General features: G+C 36.2%; 1 protein-coding gene across 1 annotated transcript; it reads left to right on the top strand.

Annotated features, from left to right (window-relative positions):
- Positions 1–861: 861 nt before the first annotated feature.
- On the top strand, positions 862–19,238 carry EXD1 (exonuclease 3'-5' domain containing 1). The gene is made up of 10 exons (XM_032481479.1): positions 862–921; positions 4,589–4,646; positions 4,931–5,058; positions 6,624–6,682; positions 9,339–9,425; positions 11,325–11,429; positions 11,512–11,592; positions 13,449–13,592; positions 14,306–14,497; positions 18,514–19,238. The coding sequence occupies exons 1-10, from the start codon at positions 894–896 to the stop codon at positions 19,165–19,167; spliced, it is 1,536 nt and encodes a 511-aa protein (XP_032337370.1). The 5' UTR covers positions 862–893; the 3' UTR covers positions 19,168–19,238.
- The last annotated feature ends 382 nt before the right edge of the window (positions 19,239–19,620 follow it).

The raw sequence follows: 19,620 nt of genomic DNA on the forward strand, positions 1-19,620 counted from the left end.
CTCATTATGTTACTGGAGAATTAAACGTAGGCAGATGATTAGCATGGTGCCTGGGACAGAGTGAGTGCTCAGTATGATGTCTCTAAGTAATTAGCAGGAAGAGAAATAAACACTCAGAGTGTCCTGTAATCCAAAGAAGAAAGGAGAGAACAGTATTGTCAAAAGATGCAAGGGAGCCAAGTATGATAAGACTGTAAACTTTTTCTGGGATTTGACAAATAGGCAGGTGGTGATCTTTGACCTCAGTAAGAACATACTCAGTGGATTAGTGTGGGTGAAACTCAATTATTTTGGATTGCTGAGAGGTATGGAAATATACAGCTGCTGTAAGCACATCCATCTAGAAAAAAATGACACCATATTGTAGCCATGACATATAAGCTTCTAACTCCCTTATCTACTCACAGAAGAGCCTGTAATTGGGCCAGGAGTTGGATTGTTGTCCCTGACGATTAATATTTTGAGCATGCAGCATGCTATAAAGCAGGGTGTGGACTCTAGAGGTAGTCAGCTGCCTTAAATTTTTTTTCTGGATTTAGGTGGACTAAAAATCAGTAGAAATATAATACATAGATAGTCCTTAGTCCCAAAGGCCTTAGAATATTCTTGGAAGAAGTTTAAATACTTCTACCCTTTTAGTTTCTTTTGGACCATCCTGGAGTTCCCTCTGTTCTTTATACTACTTGTTTCAAGGATCTACTTTATAATTCACTGTTGACTCTCTATTCCTTGGGGAAAATAATTTGGGGATTTTTTATAAAACTCAGATTTGGGAATTTTTGAGAGGCATTTTTCTTATAGTTTTAGGGAATGTTACTCTTTATTAACCAAATGAATTGTCTCCTGTAACAGTGAAGAATGTGGAGACCGGTCGAAGTGTCCCAGGAGTGAAGATGTTTTTTGGACATGAGATTGTGAATGGTGAGAGCTGTATGTCCCCTGAATACTGGTATTGGGATTTGCAATAGCAGTAAACTCACTGCTCTGCCTCATTCCAATATGTGGGGGAAACCCCCACAAAATGAGATGTTATCTTGCATTTATGAACTCTTAAAGTTGGTATTGGAGAACTGACCCTTATCTTACTGTTTTGCTAGGTACTATGAGCAGAACAGTCTTAGAGAATTTTAATCATCTTGATTTTACAATGTGAGGGCTGCTGGTGCTCATTTCTAGAAACTCAGCTAGCAGGCAGAATTGGGAATCTGAACAGAAAGGAAATGTCTTGCTCAGCAAGTGAGTTTGTCACCACAGGTGTGGGGATTTTGGGAATTGCAGGAAGCAGCCCTGTTCTTTATCTCTGCCAGCAAAAACCATTTAGCAAGACTATGTCCAAAGGTTTCCCTAAAGGACTAGATATTGAAGTTCATCTTATCAGTGTGCTTCAGACAAGCCAAGTGGGATAAGAGAAAGGGTTGGGAGCAGATGTGTTGTTGCTTTCAGGAACTCAAAAAGGAAACCCTCCTACACTATAGTGGGAATGTAATTTGATGCAGCCACTATGGAAAACAGTATGGAGATTCCTTAAAAAACTAAAAATAGGCTTGCCATATGATCCAGCAATCCCACTCATGGGCATATATCCAGAGAAAATTCTAATTTGAAAAGATACATGCACCCCAATCTGTATTGCAGCACTATTTACAATAGCCAGGACATAGAGGCAACCTAAATGTCCATCGACAGACAAAGAAGTTGTGTTATATATACAGTGGGCTACTACTCAGCCATAAAAAAGAATGAAATAGTGCCATTTGCAGCAACATGGATGGACCTAGAGATTGTCACTAAGTGAAATAAGTCAGACAGAGAAAGACAAATATCACATGATATCATTTATATGTAGAATCTAAAGAAATGGTAGAAATGAACCTATTTACAAAACTGAAACAGACTCACAGACGTAGGAAACAAACTTATGGCTACCAGCGGGGAAAGGAAGGGAAGGGATAAATTGGGAATTTGGGATTACAGATGGAAACTACTATATATAAAATAGATAAAACAATAAGGTCCTACTGTATAGCACAGGAACTATATTCACTATCTTGTAATAACCTATAATAAAAAAGAATATGAAAAAGAAAAAAATATATATATATAACTGAATCGCTATGCTGTGCACCAGAAACTTAACACAACATTATAAATCAACTATACTTCAATTAAAGAAAAAAAGAGCTCAAAAGCAAAAAGCTCTCCAAGAAGGAGCAAAGATATCTGAGTGTGGGGTGGAGGGGGTGGGGAATGGGAGAACTGGGACCTGGCAGAGCTTTGCATTTCTTACCATTGGAGCAGCTATGAGGAAAGGAAAGGACTCCTGGAAATGAGAGATTACTGTTGCTTGAAAGATAACTTTGTTTTGTGAGAGAAGTAGACTTGAGCGAGAGATGAAAATCTCACCAAAGTAATGACTGCCAATCCAGACCCACTTCAAGGCAAACAAATCCATCCTTTCTCACTGACTATGCACTGTCAACGCTCTTGGTCCCTTGAACACCTTTTTTAAATGATGGTAGTAGAGGGATTCTTAATTGTGTTTCAACTGTTAGGCTTTGCAGTAGAGCAGAGCTCTGAACTGGGAAGAAAGCTAGACTATGGATGAGTTTGTAAAGAGAAATGAAGGAATCAGTGCCACTATCTCCTAATTCAGGAGAAGGCTGACCGCTGACCAGCTTTGTGTACACATGCACTCATTTCCTCCTAAATTCATTCTCAGACTTAGCCTTTGTTCATAATTTTCAGGCTTCTCCTCCTTTCTTTGCTCTGTGGCTCAATCAGCCTTGGAGGGGGGTCTCACTGAAAAGCACTTTGAATGAGAATTATCGAGATGAAGGATAATAATTGACTAATCAGTATTTTTAGTAAATTTTACTGTCTTAGCTGCAGACTCAACACTTCTAGACAGTGCAGGAGAAAGAGTCGTTTGAAACATAATGGCCCTTGAGAGGCTTTTTCCCTGAAAAGTACCTAAGTGTACTTAATTGAATCTAAGATGCCATTAATTATAAAGCACATTATTTCTTTTCCCAACCTAAGAAAGAAAAAAGAAGCTGCCAATTAAACTGTCTTATGCATTTACTGTAAATCATATCCAATTTCAAAGCTGTTTAAAATATGCATCTCAGAATCAATGATAAACAATATTTCCCTGTATTCCCTGCACTATTAGGTTAAGAAGAAATGATTTCAGAATCTCTGTGGAATGTTCCTCTCATACTTCTTTTGTGACTTCCAATCTAGCTTTTATTACCTTTCATGTCACTGAATTGTCAATGCACCAGCCTGTGAGAGTGGGAGGGACAGATTTGTGAAAGATTTAAGGGAAAAGCCCCAAACAGTACATAATGTGAGGGAAGATACACTAGGATGGGAATAAATAGGAAAGTAAAGATATCTTTAACACCAATCTGCATGGCCACAGAGGTGCTCTGGAACAAAAAGGGTAGAGGGGAACATGTAGAGGTTCCTAATCCTGCTAAATGACCAAGAAAGCTATGCAGGGCTGTAAATGGGGTCTTCAGACTCTTGGGCATATATCCAGAGAAAACTCTAACCTGAAAAGATACATGCACCCCAATGTTCATAGCAGCATTATTTACAATAGGCAAAATATGGAAGCAACTTAAATGTCCATGGAGAGATGACTGGATAAAGAAGTTGTGGCATGTGTATACAGTGGACTGCTACTCAGCCATAAAAAGTAATGAAATAATGTAATTTGCAGCAACATGGTTGGACCTAGAGGTTATAAAACTAAGTGAAGTTAGTCAGAGAAAGACAAATATCTTATGCTATCACTTACATGTAGAATCTAAAAAAGGACATGAACTTATTTACAAAAGAGAAAGAGACTCATAGACATAGAAAACAAACTTATGATTATGAGGGAGGGGAGGAAGGAGGGATAAACTGGGAGTTTGGGATTGGCTGATACAAACTACTATGTACAGAATAGGTAAACAACAAGGTCCTACTGTACAGCACATGGAACTATATTCAGTGGCTTGTAGTAACCTGTAATGAAAAAGAATATGTATATATATGTGTAACTGAATCACTATGCTATATGCCAGAAACTAATACAACATTGTAAATCAAAAAATGAAAATAAAAATTTTAAAAATGAAATTAAAAAAAGAAAATGATATTTAAAAAAGATTAGGTTAGGTTGGGATTTCAAAATGTAGACTAGATAAACAAGGTTATACTGTATAGCACAGGGAAATATATACAAGATCTTGTGGTAGCTCACTGCACAAAAAAATGTGACAATGAATATATGTATGTTCATGTATAACTGAAAAATTGTGCTCTACACTGAAATTTGACACAACATTGTAAAATGACTATTACTCAATAAAAAAAATGTTAAAAAAAAGGAAAAAAAAGATTAGGGATCTTCAGTACTTTGGATAGTTTTTTCTGCTCTATTTATTGCTGGTGGATGAATGTGCCTATGGACTAACATTTCATTCCCAATTACTGTCTGTGGTACATAGTCAAACTAGGGGTGGTGGGGTAACAGTGGGGTAGTTAATTGCTTCAGTTTGGAAACCCTGTTGGAAGCCATTTGGTTATTTTACAGTGGAACTACTGGATGAAGTGGAACAAGGTGCAGTGAGAGAAAAGACGTCTTCTGTTAGGTATGATGGAATAATTTCCTTAATTGTGATGTTACCCAAATGTACACATTAGGGTAGAAAGCCTTAACTCTAAATCACTAGCAGTATAATTCCTAAAATGACAATTATAGGCAGGTGATTCCTTCCACCTTTAGATGATATCTTCAAATCAGTGTAAACAGTGGATGAATGTGTTCTCTATGAAAGGTCCAGAGTCCTTACTACTGATGTGTGACAAGATATATGTATGGCATTAGCAACAAAGAACAAGTTCACCTAAGTTGTTTTTTTTTTTGTAAGCATAGTCTAAATACGGAGAGAACCACGATGGATAAAATGAAAGATGAAGACCTCAATGTATTTGAGCCTGCTTCTCCTGCCGCTGAGGCACCAACCACCTCTCTGCTGAATGACCTCAAGTACGGCCCGTCAGGTGAGTACCAGGGCTCTGAATTTTTAGGCTCTTATGGTTCAGAACTCTTCAGAGTTGGTGTAGCCCCAAATCAAAGTTCTATATGGAATTCTCAGCTAGGCCATTGTTTCTCAGGTCTGTATCATGATTCAATTGTTTATTTAATATTTGAGTGAACAGTATATGCCACACACTGGGGATACCGAAGATTGGTACCTCTACGCTCTTTTAGTTATGGTGCAGGAAACAGACACTGAATTAGATGAATTAGTGTAAAATATGGTATTCTAGTGCCAGGTGTTAAGGGGAAAAAAAACAGACAAGTAATGTGTGGAGAGGATGGTTTTAAAATTTTAGAGTGTCTAGGACAGGTCTCACTGAAATGGTGACATTTGAGTAAAGGCCTGAAGGAAGTGAGGTCTCAAGATATATGTATACCCAGGTAAATGAGGATTTAGGGGGGATGTTTTTTAGCCATTAAAAAAAAAAAAACCAAATGCAAAGGTTTGAGATAGGAACATGCCATGATCTTGAAGGAACAGCAAGGGGATCAATGTAGCTGGAGCAAGGAGAGTAGTGGGAGATGAAGTGGGGTGGGTGGGTCATGGAAGATTTCATAGATCATTGAAGGCACTTGGCTTTTCCTCTGCAGTGAAAGAAAGCCATTGGAGGTTGTTTGTTTCTTTCATTGCCCTAATGACTAAGGATGTTGAGGATTTTTTCATGTGCTTATTTGCCATCTGAGTATCTTTGTGAATGTCTATTCATTATCTTTTGTTCATTTTCTTATTGAATTTTTTCCTTATTATTCAATGTTGAGAGTTCTTTATATATTCTGGATACAAGTCTTTTCTCAAATATATGCTTTTCAAATATTTTCTCCAAGTCTATGGTTTGTCTTTTCATTTTTTTAAAGCATCTCTTGAAACACAGACAATTTAAATTTTGATGATGTCCAGTTTATCCGTTTTGTTTCTTTTGTGGGTTATGCTTCTGTTGTAGCTAAGAAATTTTTTCCTAACTCATTCATTTATGCTAGTGGATGAACTGTGTCCTGTGCCACTCCAAGTTTTTAGAGTTTGGGAGATGAAGAACTGTATATTATGCTGTACTGCTAATCTTTTAAATTACATAATTAGAAAAATAATTAACTTTCAGGATCCAGAAAATTCCAAAAGTGTACCATTGACCCATCTCCAGGACAAATTTATTTTAAACTGAATTTATTTTTTATAATGAACATGCTTTTAAAAAGTGCATGTCTTGAAGTATTCAAGACACAAACCTATGATAAGAGAAACATTACTGGATTATCACAGGAAATGTAAATAGTTCATTTTATAAGATTATCATCAGTGGGGCTTTTGTTTATTCTCAGTTGACAAATAGGATGCTAAGTGTTCACTGTGTGATGGGCTAACTCAGTTGATAATGAAGTAGTTCTCAGTGTGCTAGACATAGTATCAGTAGTTCTAGACATTTGAGTTGCAATAGAGTAGCCATTGAGGAGTATTGCTGAAATTAGTGGGAGGGCTATTCCATTGCCAAGGAAGACACATATGTCTAATTCCATCATTCTCCTGTAGAGGAAGAGGAGGTGACATACACAGTCATTGATCAGTTCCAGCAGAAATTTGGTGCTGCGGTAAGTACTGCCCTCAGTCATTCCTGGTTTTGTCTGCATATGGGTATCATGTCTGTCTCATAATTTCTCTCTTATTATAAGATCATTAATGTTTTCCCTAATAATTTAACAAAATATTTGAGTGCCTGCTACATGCTAGGCATAGTTCTGAGATCTGGCGTAAAACAATAATCAAGACAAAATTCCAGCCCTTAAGGAGCTTATTTTAATGCAAGAATATAAACAAATAATTGTATATCAGCTGGTGATAAGTGCTATGAAGAAAAGTAAAGTGTGGCATGGTGAACACAGTGACAGGGAGTTCCTAGTTTATTTAGGGTAGACAGAGAAAACTTCTATGGAGAGGTGACATTGAATCAAAGACCTGAAAGAGGTAAGGGAGCTAACCATATAGATATCTAGGTAAAGAACTTAAAGAAGGCATAACTAGCAAGTGCAAAGGCCCTGAGGCTGAAGCACACTTGACTTGTGTAGAGAAACAGCAAGAGGGTCATTGTGGCAGGGCCACAGTGAAGACAAGTGGTAGGAAATAGAAAGGGGCAGGAGACAGATCAGATATAGGGCTTTTTAGACATAAGGATTTTGAGTTTGACTTAAGTAAGATGGAAAGCCATTGGCAGTTTTAGGGGACAGTCAATTTTTTAACTTACATTTTTAAAAGACCACTCTAAATATTTAGTCAGTTTCTCAATAATCATTTATTTGAGATGTGACACTAACTATTCAGCCTAGGATATGGTTCACAGATAGAGTCTGTGAACTCTGTCTGTGGGAGGGAGTCATTAAGCTTTCTGTTTAGATGCGCTTATGTTCATGGATGCATAGGTGTATTTTTAAGGGAGAGTTAACTTTCAACAGATTAAAAAAAACAGCTTTATTGAAATATAATTCAGATGCCATAAAGTTTACCAATTTAAAATGTACATTTCATTGGCTTTTAGCATACTCACAGAATTGTACATCATTCACCATAGTGAATTTTAGAGCATTTTTAATACCCCAAAAGGAAATCCCATACTCCTTAGCTATCACCTCCAATCCCTCCCCAGTCTCCCAGCCCCTGACAACCACTAATCTATTTTCTGCCTCTATGAATTTGCCTGTTTAGGACATTTCATATAAGTGGGATCATACAGTGTATGGTCGTTTGTGATTGGCTTCTTTTGCCTAGCGTAATATCTTCAAGGTTCATCTGTATTATGGCATGTATCAGTATTTCACTTATTTTTATTGCCAAATAATATTCCTTTGTATGAATATACCACATTTCATTTATCCTTTCATTATTTGATGAGCATTTGGGTTGTTTCTACTTTTTGGCTGTTATGAATGATGCTGCCATGAACATTCATTTACAAGTGTTTGTATGGACATGTTTCCATTTCTTTTGGATAGATACCTAGGAGTGGATTGCTGGGTCATATAGTAATTCTGTGTTTAACTTTTTGAAGATTGGCCATACTGTTTTCCAAAGCTGGTACACCATTTTACTCTTCTACCAGCAAGCTATGAGGATTCCAATTTTTCCACATTCTTACTGACACTTCTTGTTATCTGTCATTTTAATTATAGCCATCCCGATGTGTGAAGTAGTATCTCATTGTGGTTTTGATTTGCATTTCCCTGAAGGCTAATGATGTTGAGTATCTTGTCACGTGCTTATTAGATATTTGTATGTCTTCTTTAGAGAAATATCTATTCCTTTGCCATTTTAAATTAAGTTATAAGAATTTTTTATATATCAACAATTTCTTTAAAAAGTCCATGACAACAGCAACAAAAAAGTGGGATAAGAACTTTTGCTCTGGAAACTTAAAGTAGTAGTTGGAAATTCCTGTCAATAGAGAAATACAGCTTTTGTTTCTAGTTTTGCAGACTTCTTGTTGATTGAGGATGGAACAGAAATTCCGTTTCCTTTTTTCATCATTGATGAAAGATACTCAGAATGTAGAACACTTTATGCCCTGTAAAGGAAGATAGTGTAAGTCACTGTGCCCTTCTATTCTTGAGTAATTTATCTACCTGTAAAATGGGGAGAATCTTGTGCCATGTAGATATTTTCATGGATTATGGATTAAGGATTTTGAATTATCTAATGTTTTGAAATAGGATAAGATTATAGATCATCAAACCAGTATGTGTTTCCAGGATACCATTGTATCAGTTTTGAGCAATGAAATGAATCCAAGATTTTAAGGAACCTGTTGAGTCTGTTTCTCTCATTCTGAACAGTAGATACTTTGAGACTCAGCCCCCATGTGAGTTCCCTTTAGGTATGGTAAATTGCCCTGTGTTAGATCACTGTGCTTTACATGAGGAATCTTGCCATAAAGACTAGAAATCTTTCACTGTAACATCAGTGGTAACAGGAGATATTTGACTTTTCATTCTTATTAGCGTTTGTAATATGAATGATTTATTTTCCAGTTGTGGAATAATTTTGTGAACACTAAAAAGAGGATCAGAAGCTTTCGTTATGATGTCTGTGTGTTTGTGTGTGTGTGAAGCAGACGTGTTTTGGAATAGACAAATTTTGTAAGTTTGAAAAATATGATCCACTTTGTTTATTTCTAGCAATTTTACTTATGCCATTCATGATATCATAATTGCAACATTTATTCCCTGGAGATTTTTGTTTTCTTCTTTTTCTTATCAGATGCTCCACATCAAGAAGCAAAGTGTCCTGAGTGTGGCAGCGGAAGGAGCTAATGTGTGTCGTCATGGGAAATTATGTTGGCTTCAGGTAGATTTCTTTAAATTTTTTAATTTTGAAATAATTGTAGATTCACTGGTAAATTTATTTTAGTTATCTTTTTTATGTTACCCCACTGTTACTGACCTATAACTAGATTGGAATGTCTTTCAGTCTTCTAGTACTCAGTTTATTCTTTTCGAAAGAGCTTCTGTCTCTGTAGAGATTTACTTTTATAATCATCACTGCTGTCTCACAGGCTCTCCTTGAGCTCTTCTTTCCCAGCTCTGTTCTCTCACTTTAGATACACAGAGGATTTCTTACCTTTCCTTCTGGGCACATTTTCTCCAGCCAGGTCCTTGGACTTGTGTGTTTGATTTTTTTAATCGCAGTATCACATACCCTATGTATTAAAAGCGAAGCAATAATAATAATAATGGTAGAAGGCTTATGAGGAAAGAAAAATCCCCACTCCATTGATCTCTTCAGAGGTGCTGCATTTTTTTAAAGAATCCAGTAACAAAGTTGTTAGCACTTTTTTGTACAGCACTTTTGTATAGCACTTCTACGTTTTTCATTTCATGCTTCTTCTGGGAGCCCTGTGATATGACTATTAGTCCATTTGATGTCCCATAAGACCCTTAAGCTATCTTCATTTTTTTCATTAGTTTTTCTTTTTGCTGCTCTGAATGGGTGAGTTCTACTGCTTTGCCTTCAAGCTGACTGATACTTTCTTCTGCTTTATCTGGTTTGATGTTGAACCCCTTTAGTGTATTTTTCAGTTCAGTTATTGTATTCTTCAGGTCTGCGACTTCTATTTGGTACTTATATTTTCCATCTCTTTGTTGAAGTGCTCACTGTGTTCATCCATTCTTCTCCCCAGTTTGGTGAGCATCTTTATGACCATTACTTTTAATTCTTTATCCGGTAAATTACTTATCTTCATTTCATTAAGTTTTTTTTCCTGAAGTTTTATCTTGTTCTGTCATTTGGAATATATTCCTTTGTTTCTTCATTTTGCTTGATTCTCTGTGTTGGTTTCTATACAATAAATGGAACACCTGCACCTCCCAGTCTTGAAGGAGTGGCCTCATGTAGGAGATGAACCTTGATATTCAACCCTGACTTGGTTGTCTCTCAAATCTCTGTGCTTGTCCAAGCAGCCTATTATATTTTTAATAGCTCCCAGGAATTGAGAACATGCCAAGACTTGTCAGTGTCCTGAAGGGGAGGATCTCAACACCTAGATTCAGGGTGACTGGAAGCCAGACCCTCAGGCATCAGCTTTTTAAAGTATGCAAATATATACACAGTCTTGTGGGACCACAAGCATAAACCTTGCTGGCCACCAGAGCCAAGTAATATGGAAATGTCCCCTGAGTGGCAGTTGCAGAATCAGGGCTCCAGACAAGTGTATAAGCTCTTTTCTAGGTGATGCAGTGAGCTGGAGCAAGGGAGTGTGCCATGATGGAGTCCACAGCCTAGGTTCCTTATGTCCCCTGAGAGCAGCTCCACAGCCACTAACATGTGCCTGCCCTGAAACCTGCCCCTCAGGCTGAAGCTCCAGGACCCTAACACAATCATGCATATATAGAACTTAGAAATGACATTTTGTGTCATTAAGAATGAAATACTGTTCATTCTGCTTAAACCTCTAATCCCTAGGTATCAGAATGTCATGAGTGAGACAAAACATTTAAAAAAAAAAGTAAAAAGGCTAATCACCAGCTTGTCCTTTCCTTTTGAAAATCACAGTGATAGTTTTTAATATTTTGCTTTTTTTTAAACTTAAGATAAATTTAAACCTGTTTTCCCTAAGAATCATTAAAACACTTATTGTTTACTTTAAAGATGAGGATGTTAAATATTTTTTCACATGTCTTTCTTAATCCTCAGGTCTCCTTCCCTAGTTTTTTCTTAAAATATGTATGTCTGGATGGTCTATTGTAGGTGGCCACAAATAGCCGAGTTTACTTATTTGACATTTTCCTTCTGGGAAGTCGTGCTTTCAACAACGGACTTCAGATGGTATTAGAAGACAAGAGAATTTTGAAGGTGAGTCTGTAAGCTGATTCTTCTGCCAGTGAGAATAGCAGCCAGGTTCTAATAATACTTTTTCTGTCTTCTGACTCCTTAGGTTATCCATGATTGTCGTTGGCTTTCTGATTGCCTATCTCATCAGTATGGAATTTTGCTGAATAATGTCTTTGACACACAGGTATATGCAGGGAAACACTGAATTTAATCCAGGGTACATAAATCCTGTAGAAAATAGGCCTTGTCTGATGAAAGATTGAAAGTCTTTTTGTGTATGCCTCATTCCTGCCCACTTCTCATGTAAGATGTTTGTACAATATGTGAGAACATTTGGTGAACTGCAGAAGCACTGCAGAGAAGTTATTTTTGATTTTTCCTCCATTTTGCTCCAGAATTTGTCAAATAAGAAGTAAGCTCCATACTCTGTAGCATTCAGAAACTCGAACAATTTGAAGTTCATTCAGAAATCTAACATGAGACTCTTAGTGTAAACTGAACAGTCACGTCTGTGCCTTCACTAGTTAAGGCTAGTGGCTAATTAGCATCTAGCTCCAGGATGCACGTTGTCCCAGATATGCCCCCAAATAGCCTGAAGATATGTGATTTTTCTTTCATCTAAAGGATCCCAGAGGAATGAGAAATTCCTAGACTATACTAGATCTTAGAGCTGATCTGGATTTCTGGTTTGGCTGTGAGTTTTCATTACGTTTTCTTTAGGTTCTTCTAGTCTTCTGTTTATGCCAAGAAAGGGAGCTCTTGAATATATAAGCCTAGAGCCTTTGGAGAGGAGTTCAAATAATGAGTTAGCCAATTCTTTTTGAACAAAAATTCCTGAAAGTTCAATTTTGTATTATTGTATGTGGTTTAAGTTTGCTCTGTATATCTGCTTAAAATGAACTTGGTGCCACTTCTCTTGCTTACATGTTCCTTTGGGTCTTCTTTCAATATCATTAACTACATAGAGATTGCTTTTGTGCTGCTGCAAGATGTGAGAGGATTGCTCATTGTTCCCTTGAGGCCATCAGGCTTCTTGTTGTGACCCCATATGTATTGTCTAACGAACATATTGGCATGTCTTTCTGTATTTTTCTTCTCAGATTTTCATAGTGCAAGAAGCAGGAATTCAGAATTTTTTCAGTTTCTTTCTCTTTAACACAATGTATTAGTTTCCTATTTGCTGTTGTAACAAATCATCACAAATTTAATGCCTTGCAACATAAGTTTACTTTCTTACAGTTCTAGAAGTCAGACATCCGAAATCATTTTCACTGGGCAAAAAGTCAAGGTGTCAGCAGGGCTGGTTTCTTCTGGAGGCTCTGAGGGGACAGTCTTGTTTCCTTGCCTTTTCAGCTTTCACCTGTGTTCTCTGGCTTCTGGCTCCTTCCATCTTCAAAGTGCACCACTCCAGTCTCTGCTTCCATCATCACCTTCTCCTCTGACTGTAGTAAAATCTCCCTCTGCCTCCCTCTTATAAGAATGCTGTGATTACATTTAGGGCTCACCCAGATAATCTCCCTATCTCAAGATCCTTAACTAATTACAGCTGCAAAGTCTATTTTGCCATATAAGATAACATTCACAGGTCCAGGGATTAGGAGGTGGATATTTTTGGAGGCCATTATTTAGCCTACCGCACACAGATAAATAATGGTTCCAGTTCTTAATTTTGTTAGCTTTCCTTATCAAAACTTTACCAGAGTTGCTAATAAGTAATAAAAATAATTCTCGAATTTTATCTTCCTTTTCCCATTCCCCAAAGGCACCAAAGAGTAGTAAATAACCATGAAGCAGCAAATAAAAGAAGTGGAAAAGAAAATAGACAGGGACACATAAAAGTTGGGTGATCTTTTTTCTTTTTTCTAATTTTTCAGAATAAGTTGACTCAATAACTTTAAATTTTCTGATGGCGTTGTCTATCATGTGGGTCCTTGGTGAAAATGGTATTTAAAGACATTTCTCTAAATATATTTCTGTTATTTCTGTCATGAGATAGCTCTCTGTATATAATGGTCTGTTTGTCTCTTTTTAATGACACAGGTAGCAGATGTCCTTCAGTTTTCCGTGGAAACAGGCGGCTTTCTTCCAAACTGCATCAGTACTTTACAGGAGAGTTTAATCAGACACCTTAAAATAACCCCTAAATATCTCTCCTTTTTGGAAGAGAGACAAAAAAGGATTCAGGTGAGTATTAAAGGATGTCCCACATGACATTAATTTTTTTCAAGTGTTTTTAAGCGGGCTTGTTAGCATACTATATAGAGAAATGACAGCTGCCAAGTAAGCATATGAGCACTGCCAAAATCTTAGTTGTTCCCAATGGGAACAGTTTCTTTGTGGTCTCAAGTAGATAAAAGCCAGCACCCAGATTTGTTGGTTATCAATTAAAAAGTATTCTGAAATAAATTTTTAAGTTGGGCAAGTGGGGATTTTATTGGGAATTTGGATGAAGGCAGTGGGAACAAAGTAAGGTAGAGTTTCTTCGGCTTCTAATAGCTTTGCATGCAAACTTAGTTCATGACCATATTGGCTGCAATTTTGGCCAAATAATCAATCCTGCTGCCTCCAGTTTTGAATGAGAAGTCCTGAGATCTCTCTCTCTCTCCCCTCCTCCCTCTCTCTCTCCCTCCCTCTCTCTTTCTCTCCTCTCCCCCTTCCTCCTCTTCCTTCCCCCTACACCTCCCCTACATATACACATTCACTGTATACACACATAAAGTGTGTGTGTGTGTATGTGTGTGTATATTCTCAGAAGGCTAGCCATAGTGTGAAAGTAGAAGATAATAATTGAAGAAAATTACAGTAATGGTGTTTTAATTTAAGCAGCGCTTAGATAAACCATTATTTTCTTTAAAGTTTTGGTTACTATTCAGAGAAAATTGTTTTGATGTCTCTAGGAAAACCCAGAACTGTGGTTCAAACGACCTCTTTCACCCTCTTTGCTGAAAATTTTGGCCCTGGAAGCTACGTACCTACTCCCCCTTCGCTTGGTACTCCTGGATGAAATGATGTCTGACCTAACCACCCTGGTGGACGGATATCTAAACACTTACCGAGAAGGGTCTGCAGACAGGCTGGGAGGCACGGAGGTAGGTGCCACTCTTTGTGGCTTCCAGGATTTCTGCTTCTGCCTCATTCCTCATGATGCTCACCCTTAACAGCTGCAGCTGATTTCTTTTGGTGACTTGCTGATGAATATTCTTGAAGGGGCTATAGCTGGGGCTTAATTCATCCCCTTGAGCACTTTTTCACAATATTAAATTATGTTTCCAGTAAATATTTCTTTTCAAGAAAGGGTAAATTTAATATTTCATTAGTTATTTTTATGAAGCCAGCATAAAATAAGAAAACTTATATTGTTGGCAAACCATTGCCCTAAGGCCAAGTCTGGCCTATGACCTATTTTTGTACAACTCACAAGCTAAGAATGATTTTTTACAGTTTTAAAGGATTGTTAAAAAAAAAGTTTGCAAAAGAGACCGTTTGTAGCTCACAAAGCCTAAAATATTTCCTATTTGGCCCCTTATGTAAAAGTTTGCAGGCTGCTGCTATAAACCATTCTCACTTAGGAATACTGAAACAAAATCCTAAATAAAATAATAGCATGTTTGGTAAAAACCCCACTTAGATGTATTATACTTTCCTATTAATGTGTCTCTGGATTCTAGTTGCAAGTATGGTTCAATATTAGGAAAATCTTTATTTTTACTGGAGCCAGGAAAGTCTTAATCATTATCTCATAAATGCTGAAAAAAATTATTTTGTAGCTTTTTTGTATTTTGGTCTCACTGTTTAACAAGAAAATGACATAAAAGTCCTTGCATACCTTGTTCAGTTGGAGAATTTTAATTTTTTTCATTTATCATTATAAAGCCAAGGATAATTTTATAACTTTTTTTGTATTTTGCTATGTTTATTGCAGAAAAAAGTTTGATAATATTCTCTATATATTATTGATTAAAGCTGGAATAGCTACTTTAACATGATAAAACATATATCTCAATCAAGAAGACTATAGAATGTTTCATTGGAAACATTAATATCGACAAAAATACAAAAATGGTGACTATCACCACTGCTTTAGCAGTTTTTGAAGCTATTAACCAATGAGATTAGAAACAAAAAATGAACTATTAAAATTGAACAGGAGAAATAGGAAGTATGACTTGCCTATGATACACCTGAATACTGATGAGAATCAACTGAAAAAGAAAAGGCAATTTAGTAAAATGGATACAAATGTAACATAAAAATTAATAATTTTTAATATCCATATCCATATAATAATTAATAATATCCATATACACAGCTAGAAAATATAATGGGAGAAAAATCCATTTATAATTGTAATAAAAATTATTATCTAGAAATAAATCTAACCAAAAATGTGGACTATAGAGATGAAGAAAATGTTAAAATATTACTGGATGGTATAAAAGAAGACTTAAATGAATGGGGACACTGATTATTTTCGGCTATCAATTATTCCTAAATTAACATTTAAATTTAATTTTATTCCAAGAAAAATATTAAAACCAGAATTATTTTGGCAAACTGCGATTAGAGTGTTTATAGAGATAAATTAGCATAAATACGAATAGTCCTGTCAGATATTAAAACATATTATAAGCCTACACTAAATGCGACTGGTACATGTGTAGGCAGATTGATGAAACAGAGTAGAGAACCCAGAAAAAGATCATATATATATGCCACTAATAGTTGGGATAAAGAAAGAATTTCCAATCAATAGAAAAAGATAATTATTTAGCAAATGGCCTTAGGCAATTGACTAACCATTGTGGGAGGGGAGAATCAGAGTTGGATTCCTATCTCTTTCTTTATACCAAAATAAATCCCATGCATTGAGTATTTATATAAAAAAATGGAATTACATAATTATTGGGAAAAAATAGTATTAAAAGAAAATTATCTTACAGTAGGGAATGCATCTCTCCAACTTTATTAAGGAATAGTTGACAAAATTAATTGTGTATATTTAAAGTGTACACTGTGATTTTTTTTTCCTTTTTCAGTTTTATTAGGTAGAATTATTACAGTTTGACTGCACATATACATTATATTGCATGTAAGTACATATATACAGTGTACTGCACATTTTTTTTAGTTTACATATATGTACTGGTCATTGTTTCTAAGAACAGTTTAGAGCTTTAGCTTGATAAACTTACAGTTATCATGATGATTTTATATACATTTATATTGTGGAATGATTACGAAGATCAAGATTAATTAACACATCCATCACCTCATAGTTAAGTTTTTTGTGTGTGTGGTCAGAATGCTTGAGATATACTCTTAGTAACTTTCAAGTGTATACTACTGAACTATTAACTATCATAACCATGCTGTATATTAGATTCCCTAGAATATATTCTTATAACTGAAATTTTATACCTTTTGACCTACATCTCCCTATTTTCCTCTTCCACAACCCCCTGACAACAACCATTCTATTCTCTGTTTCTATGAAATAATTTTTTTAAGATCATATCATTTATACCATATCTCTTATCCGTATCACTTACACCGTACAGTATTTGTCTTTCTGTGTCTGGCTTATTTTACTTAGCCTAATATCCTCCAGGTTCAGCCATGTTGTCATAAATGGCAGGATTTCCTTCTTTTTATGGCTGAATAATATTCTACTGCATGTATATATACACCACATCTTTATCCGCTTACCTGTTAATAGACGCAGGTTGTTCACATATTTTGGCTACTGTGAATAATGCTGTGGTGAACAAGGTAATGTAGGTATCTCTTTGTGATCCTGTTTTCATTTCCTTTGGATATGTTCCCAGATGTGGGATTGCTGAACCATATGGTAGTTCTGTTTTTAAGTTTTTGAGGAACCTCCATACTGTTTTCCATAGTAGCTGCACCAATTTACATTCCAATCAACATTGTAAGAATTCTCTTTTCTCCACGTTTGCCAACACTTGTTATCTGTCTTTTTCATAATAGCCATCTTAACAAGTGTGAGTTGATACCTCATTGTGGTTTTGGTTTGCATTTCCCTGATCACTAGTGATGACCAGCACCTTTTCATGTACCTATTGGGCCATTCTTTGGAAAATTCTTCGCTCATTTTCAAATTAGATTATTTGCGTTTTTGCTGTTGAGTTGTATGAGGGAATGCTTTTCTATGCAATACAGAAATACTCAGAACTCATAGAAGATTAATAAACTTGACTTAAAATTTTGTGTGGTGAAAATACTATAAAGTCAAAGGGCAAGCAAAGGGAAGAATTAATTGCCTCATGTAACAAAGAAGATATTTTCATAATATATTCTTTTGTTTGTTTGTTTGTTTGCTTTATGAGGGGGAGGAAATTAGGTTTATTGATTTATTTCTATTTGGAGGAGGTAATGGGGATTGAACCCAGGACCTCAAGCATGCTAAGCATGTGCTATACCACTTGAGATATACCCTCCCCCCAATATATTATTTACTTGTAGCATTTATATAATGACAAAATACTGGAAACAATCCAAATATCAATCCAAAAAGGTTTGGTTAAATAAATTATGGTACATTCATACAGCCCTTAAAAATTCCAATATGGAAAAATCTCCAAGACTATTTTTTAGTGAGAAAAAAATCAAAATGAAGAATATACAGAATAGTATGTTACCATTTGTATAGAATAGTTTTATAAAGAGTTATAAAAATAAAAAGGGGAAAATAAAAACTGAAAAATGTAATGATAAATATTTAGTAAGGAATCATATATGCATGGACTATCTCTGAGAGTCTACACAAGAAACTGATTTTTAGATGATGCACCTGCTAAGGCAACTGGGGTGAGGTTGGAGTGGACATTCACTTTCATCATATAACCTTTATACACGCACGCACGCACGCACGCACGCACAAACAACACGCACAAAACTGGATTCAAAACAGTTACATTACTTGAAAAGTAGTACTACTTTAGTTGAAGCCACTAGAGGGTGGTATAAGAACACATTTGAATAGACCCTTGCTTGCCAAACATTTAAGTATAGTAGTAGAAATGATTTTATGGACCATTTTCAGAAGGTCAGTTATAATAGACTTGTGTTCATTTTCTTTTCTTAGCCTACATGTATGGAACTTCCGGAGGAACTGCTTCAACTCAAGGACTTCCAGAAGCAGCGCAGGGAGAGAGCTGCAAAAGAATACAGGGTGAATGCTCAGGGACTTCTAATAAGGACAGTACTACATCCAAAGAAATCAGTGACAGAGACAGGAGGGAAAGAGGGGAAAGTAAGAGGTTTCTTACTTTGTAAAAATTCTAGGCTCGATAAAGCTGCAAGTTTTACAGCTCATAAGGATGTAAATTTGCTGAAAGAAGAATCTGAGAGTAAACAATCCACAACAGAACCTCAACATCTACCTCACATAAAGGAAGAAGCCAGTGAGGATTCCAGTAACAAAGTCACTTGCCCTGAGTCAGAGGGGTTGGAGGACCAGAGAATAACTCAAAAAGAACACCGTAAGATTCCTAAACAAGACTTTCAGACAAGTTTATCTTTGAGAGAGGAGATAGAACAGTTACTGATTGTGGAAAACAAGGAAGATCGAAAATGTGCACAAAATGTTTCAGTGTCTCCTTCCCTTCCTCAGGAAATCAGAGTGTCTCCAGGTGACAGCTTTCATCCTTTTAGAAAAGCTGTGCTTCCCACACTTCCTCCCTGTCCAGCTTTGGAGAAGACTGATTCCTGGATAAATCCTTCTCCCATTCTGCCTTAGAGATCTGCAGTTTGTTCTTGAGGCCATAAAGGTGGCTTATTTGCTCTACCATCAGGGCCTTCTTCAGTGCCTAAGTTCCTCATGTTATAAATTTGGTTTTGCCTCAGTCACAGGCCTTGGGGAAAATTATATCCTCTTGCTTACTTCTGTATTCCTGGAATTTGATTAGAATGGGAATGAATAAGTTAAATAATGGAAGAAGTACGTTTTCTGATTATGTCACTGTGTGGAAATGTTCCCTGTGGCCAGAGTGAATTATTTTTCATAATTTGGGTTTCGAGGATTTGAAGAAAGGAAAAATTTTAGACTTAGTGCCTGGAAGAATATTTTTGTGTTTTGTGGTTTGAAGAGGGTTGGTAAAACTCCTAGCCATAAGTTTAAAGAAATTGGTACCTGAAACTTTACCAGTACTTTTGTCCTTTTTAAAATATTAACTTTTAATTTGTCAATTAT

This window comes from Camelus ferus, chromosome 6, assembly GCF_009834535.1.
Source record: "Camelus ferus isolate YT-003-E chromosome 6, BCGSAC_Cfer_1.0, whole genome shotgun sequence".
Classification (NCBI taxonomy): domain Eukaryota; kingdom Metazoa; phylum Chordata; class Mammalia; order Artiodactyla; family Camelidae; genus Camelus; species Camelus ferus.

What these genes read in the sequence shown, in the direction of transcription:
- EXD1 (XM_032481479.1), top strand. Translation starts at nt 894, where the DNA reads ATGTTTTTTGGACATGAGATTGTGAATG. An exon ending in CCTCAAGTACGGCCCGTCAG is followed by an intron (nt 5,059 to 6,623) that starts GTGAGTACCAGG and finishes ATTCTCCTGTAG; the next exon opens with AGGAAGAGGAGGTGACATAC. An exon ending in ATAATGTCTTTGACACACAG is followed by an intron (nt 11,593 to 13,448) that starts GTATATGCAGGG and finishes TTAATGACACAG; the next exon opens with GTAGCAGATGTCCTTCAGTT.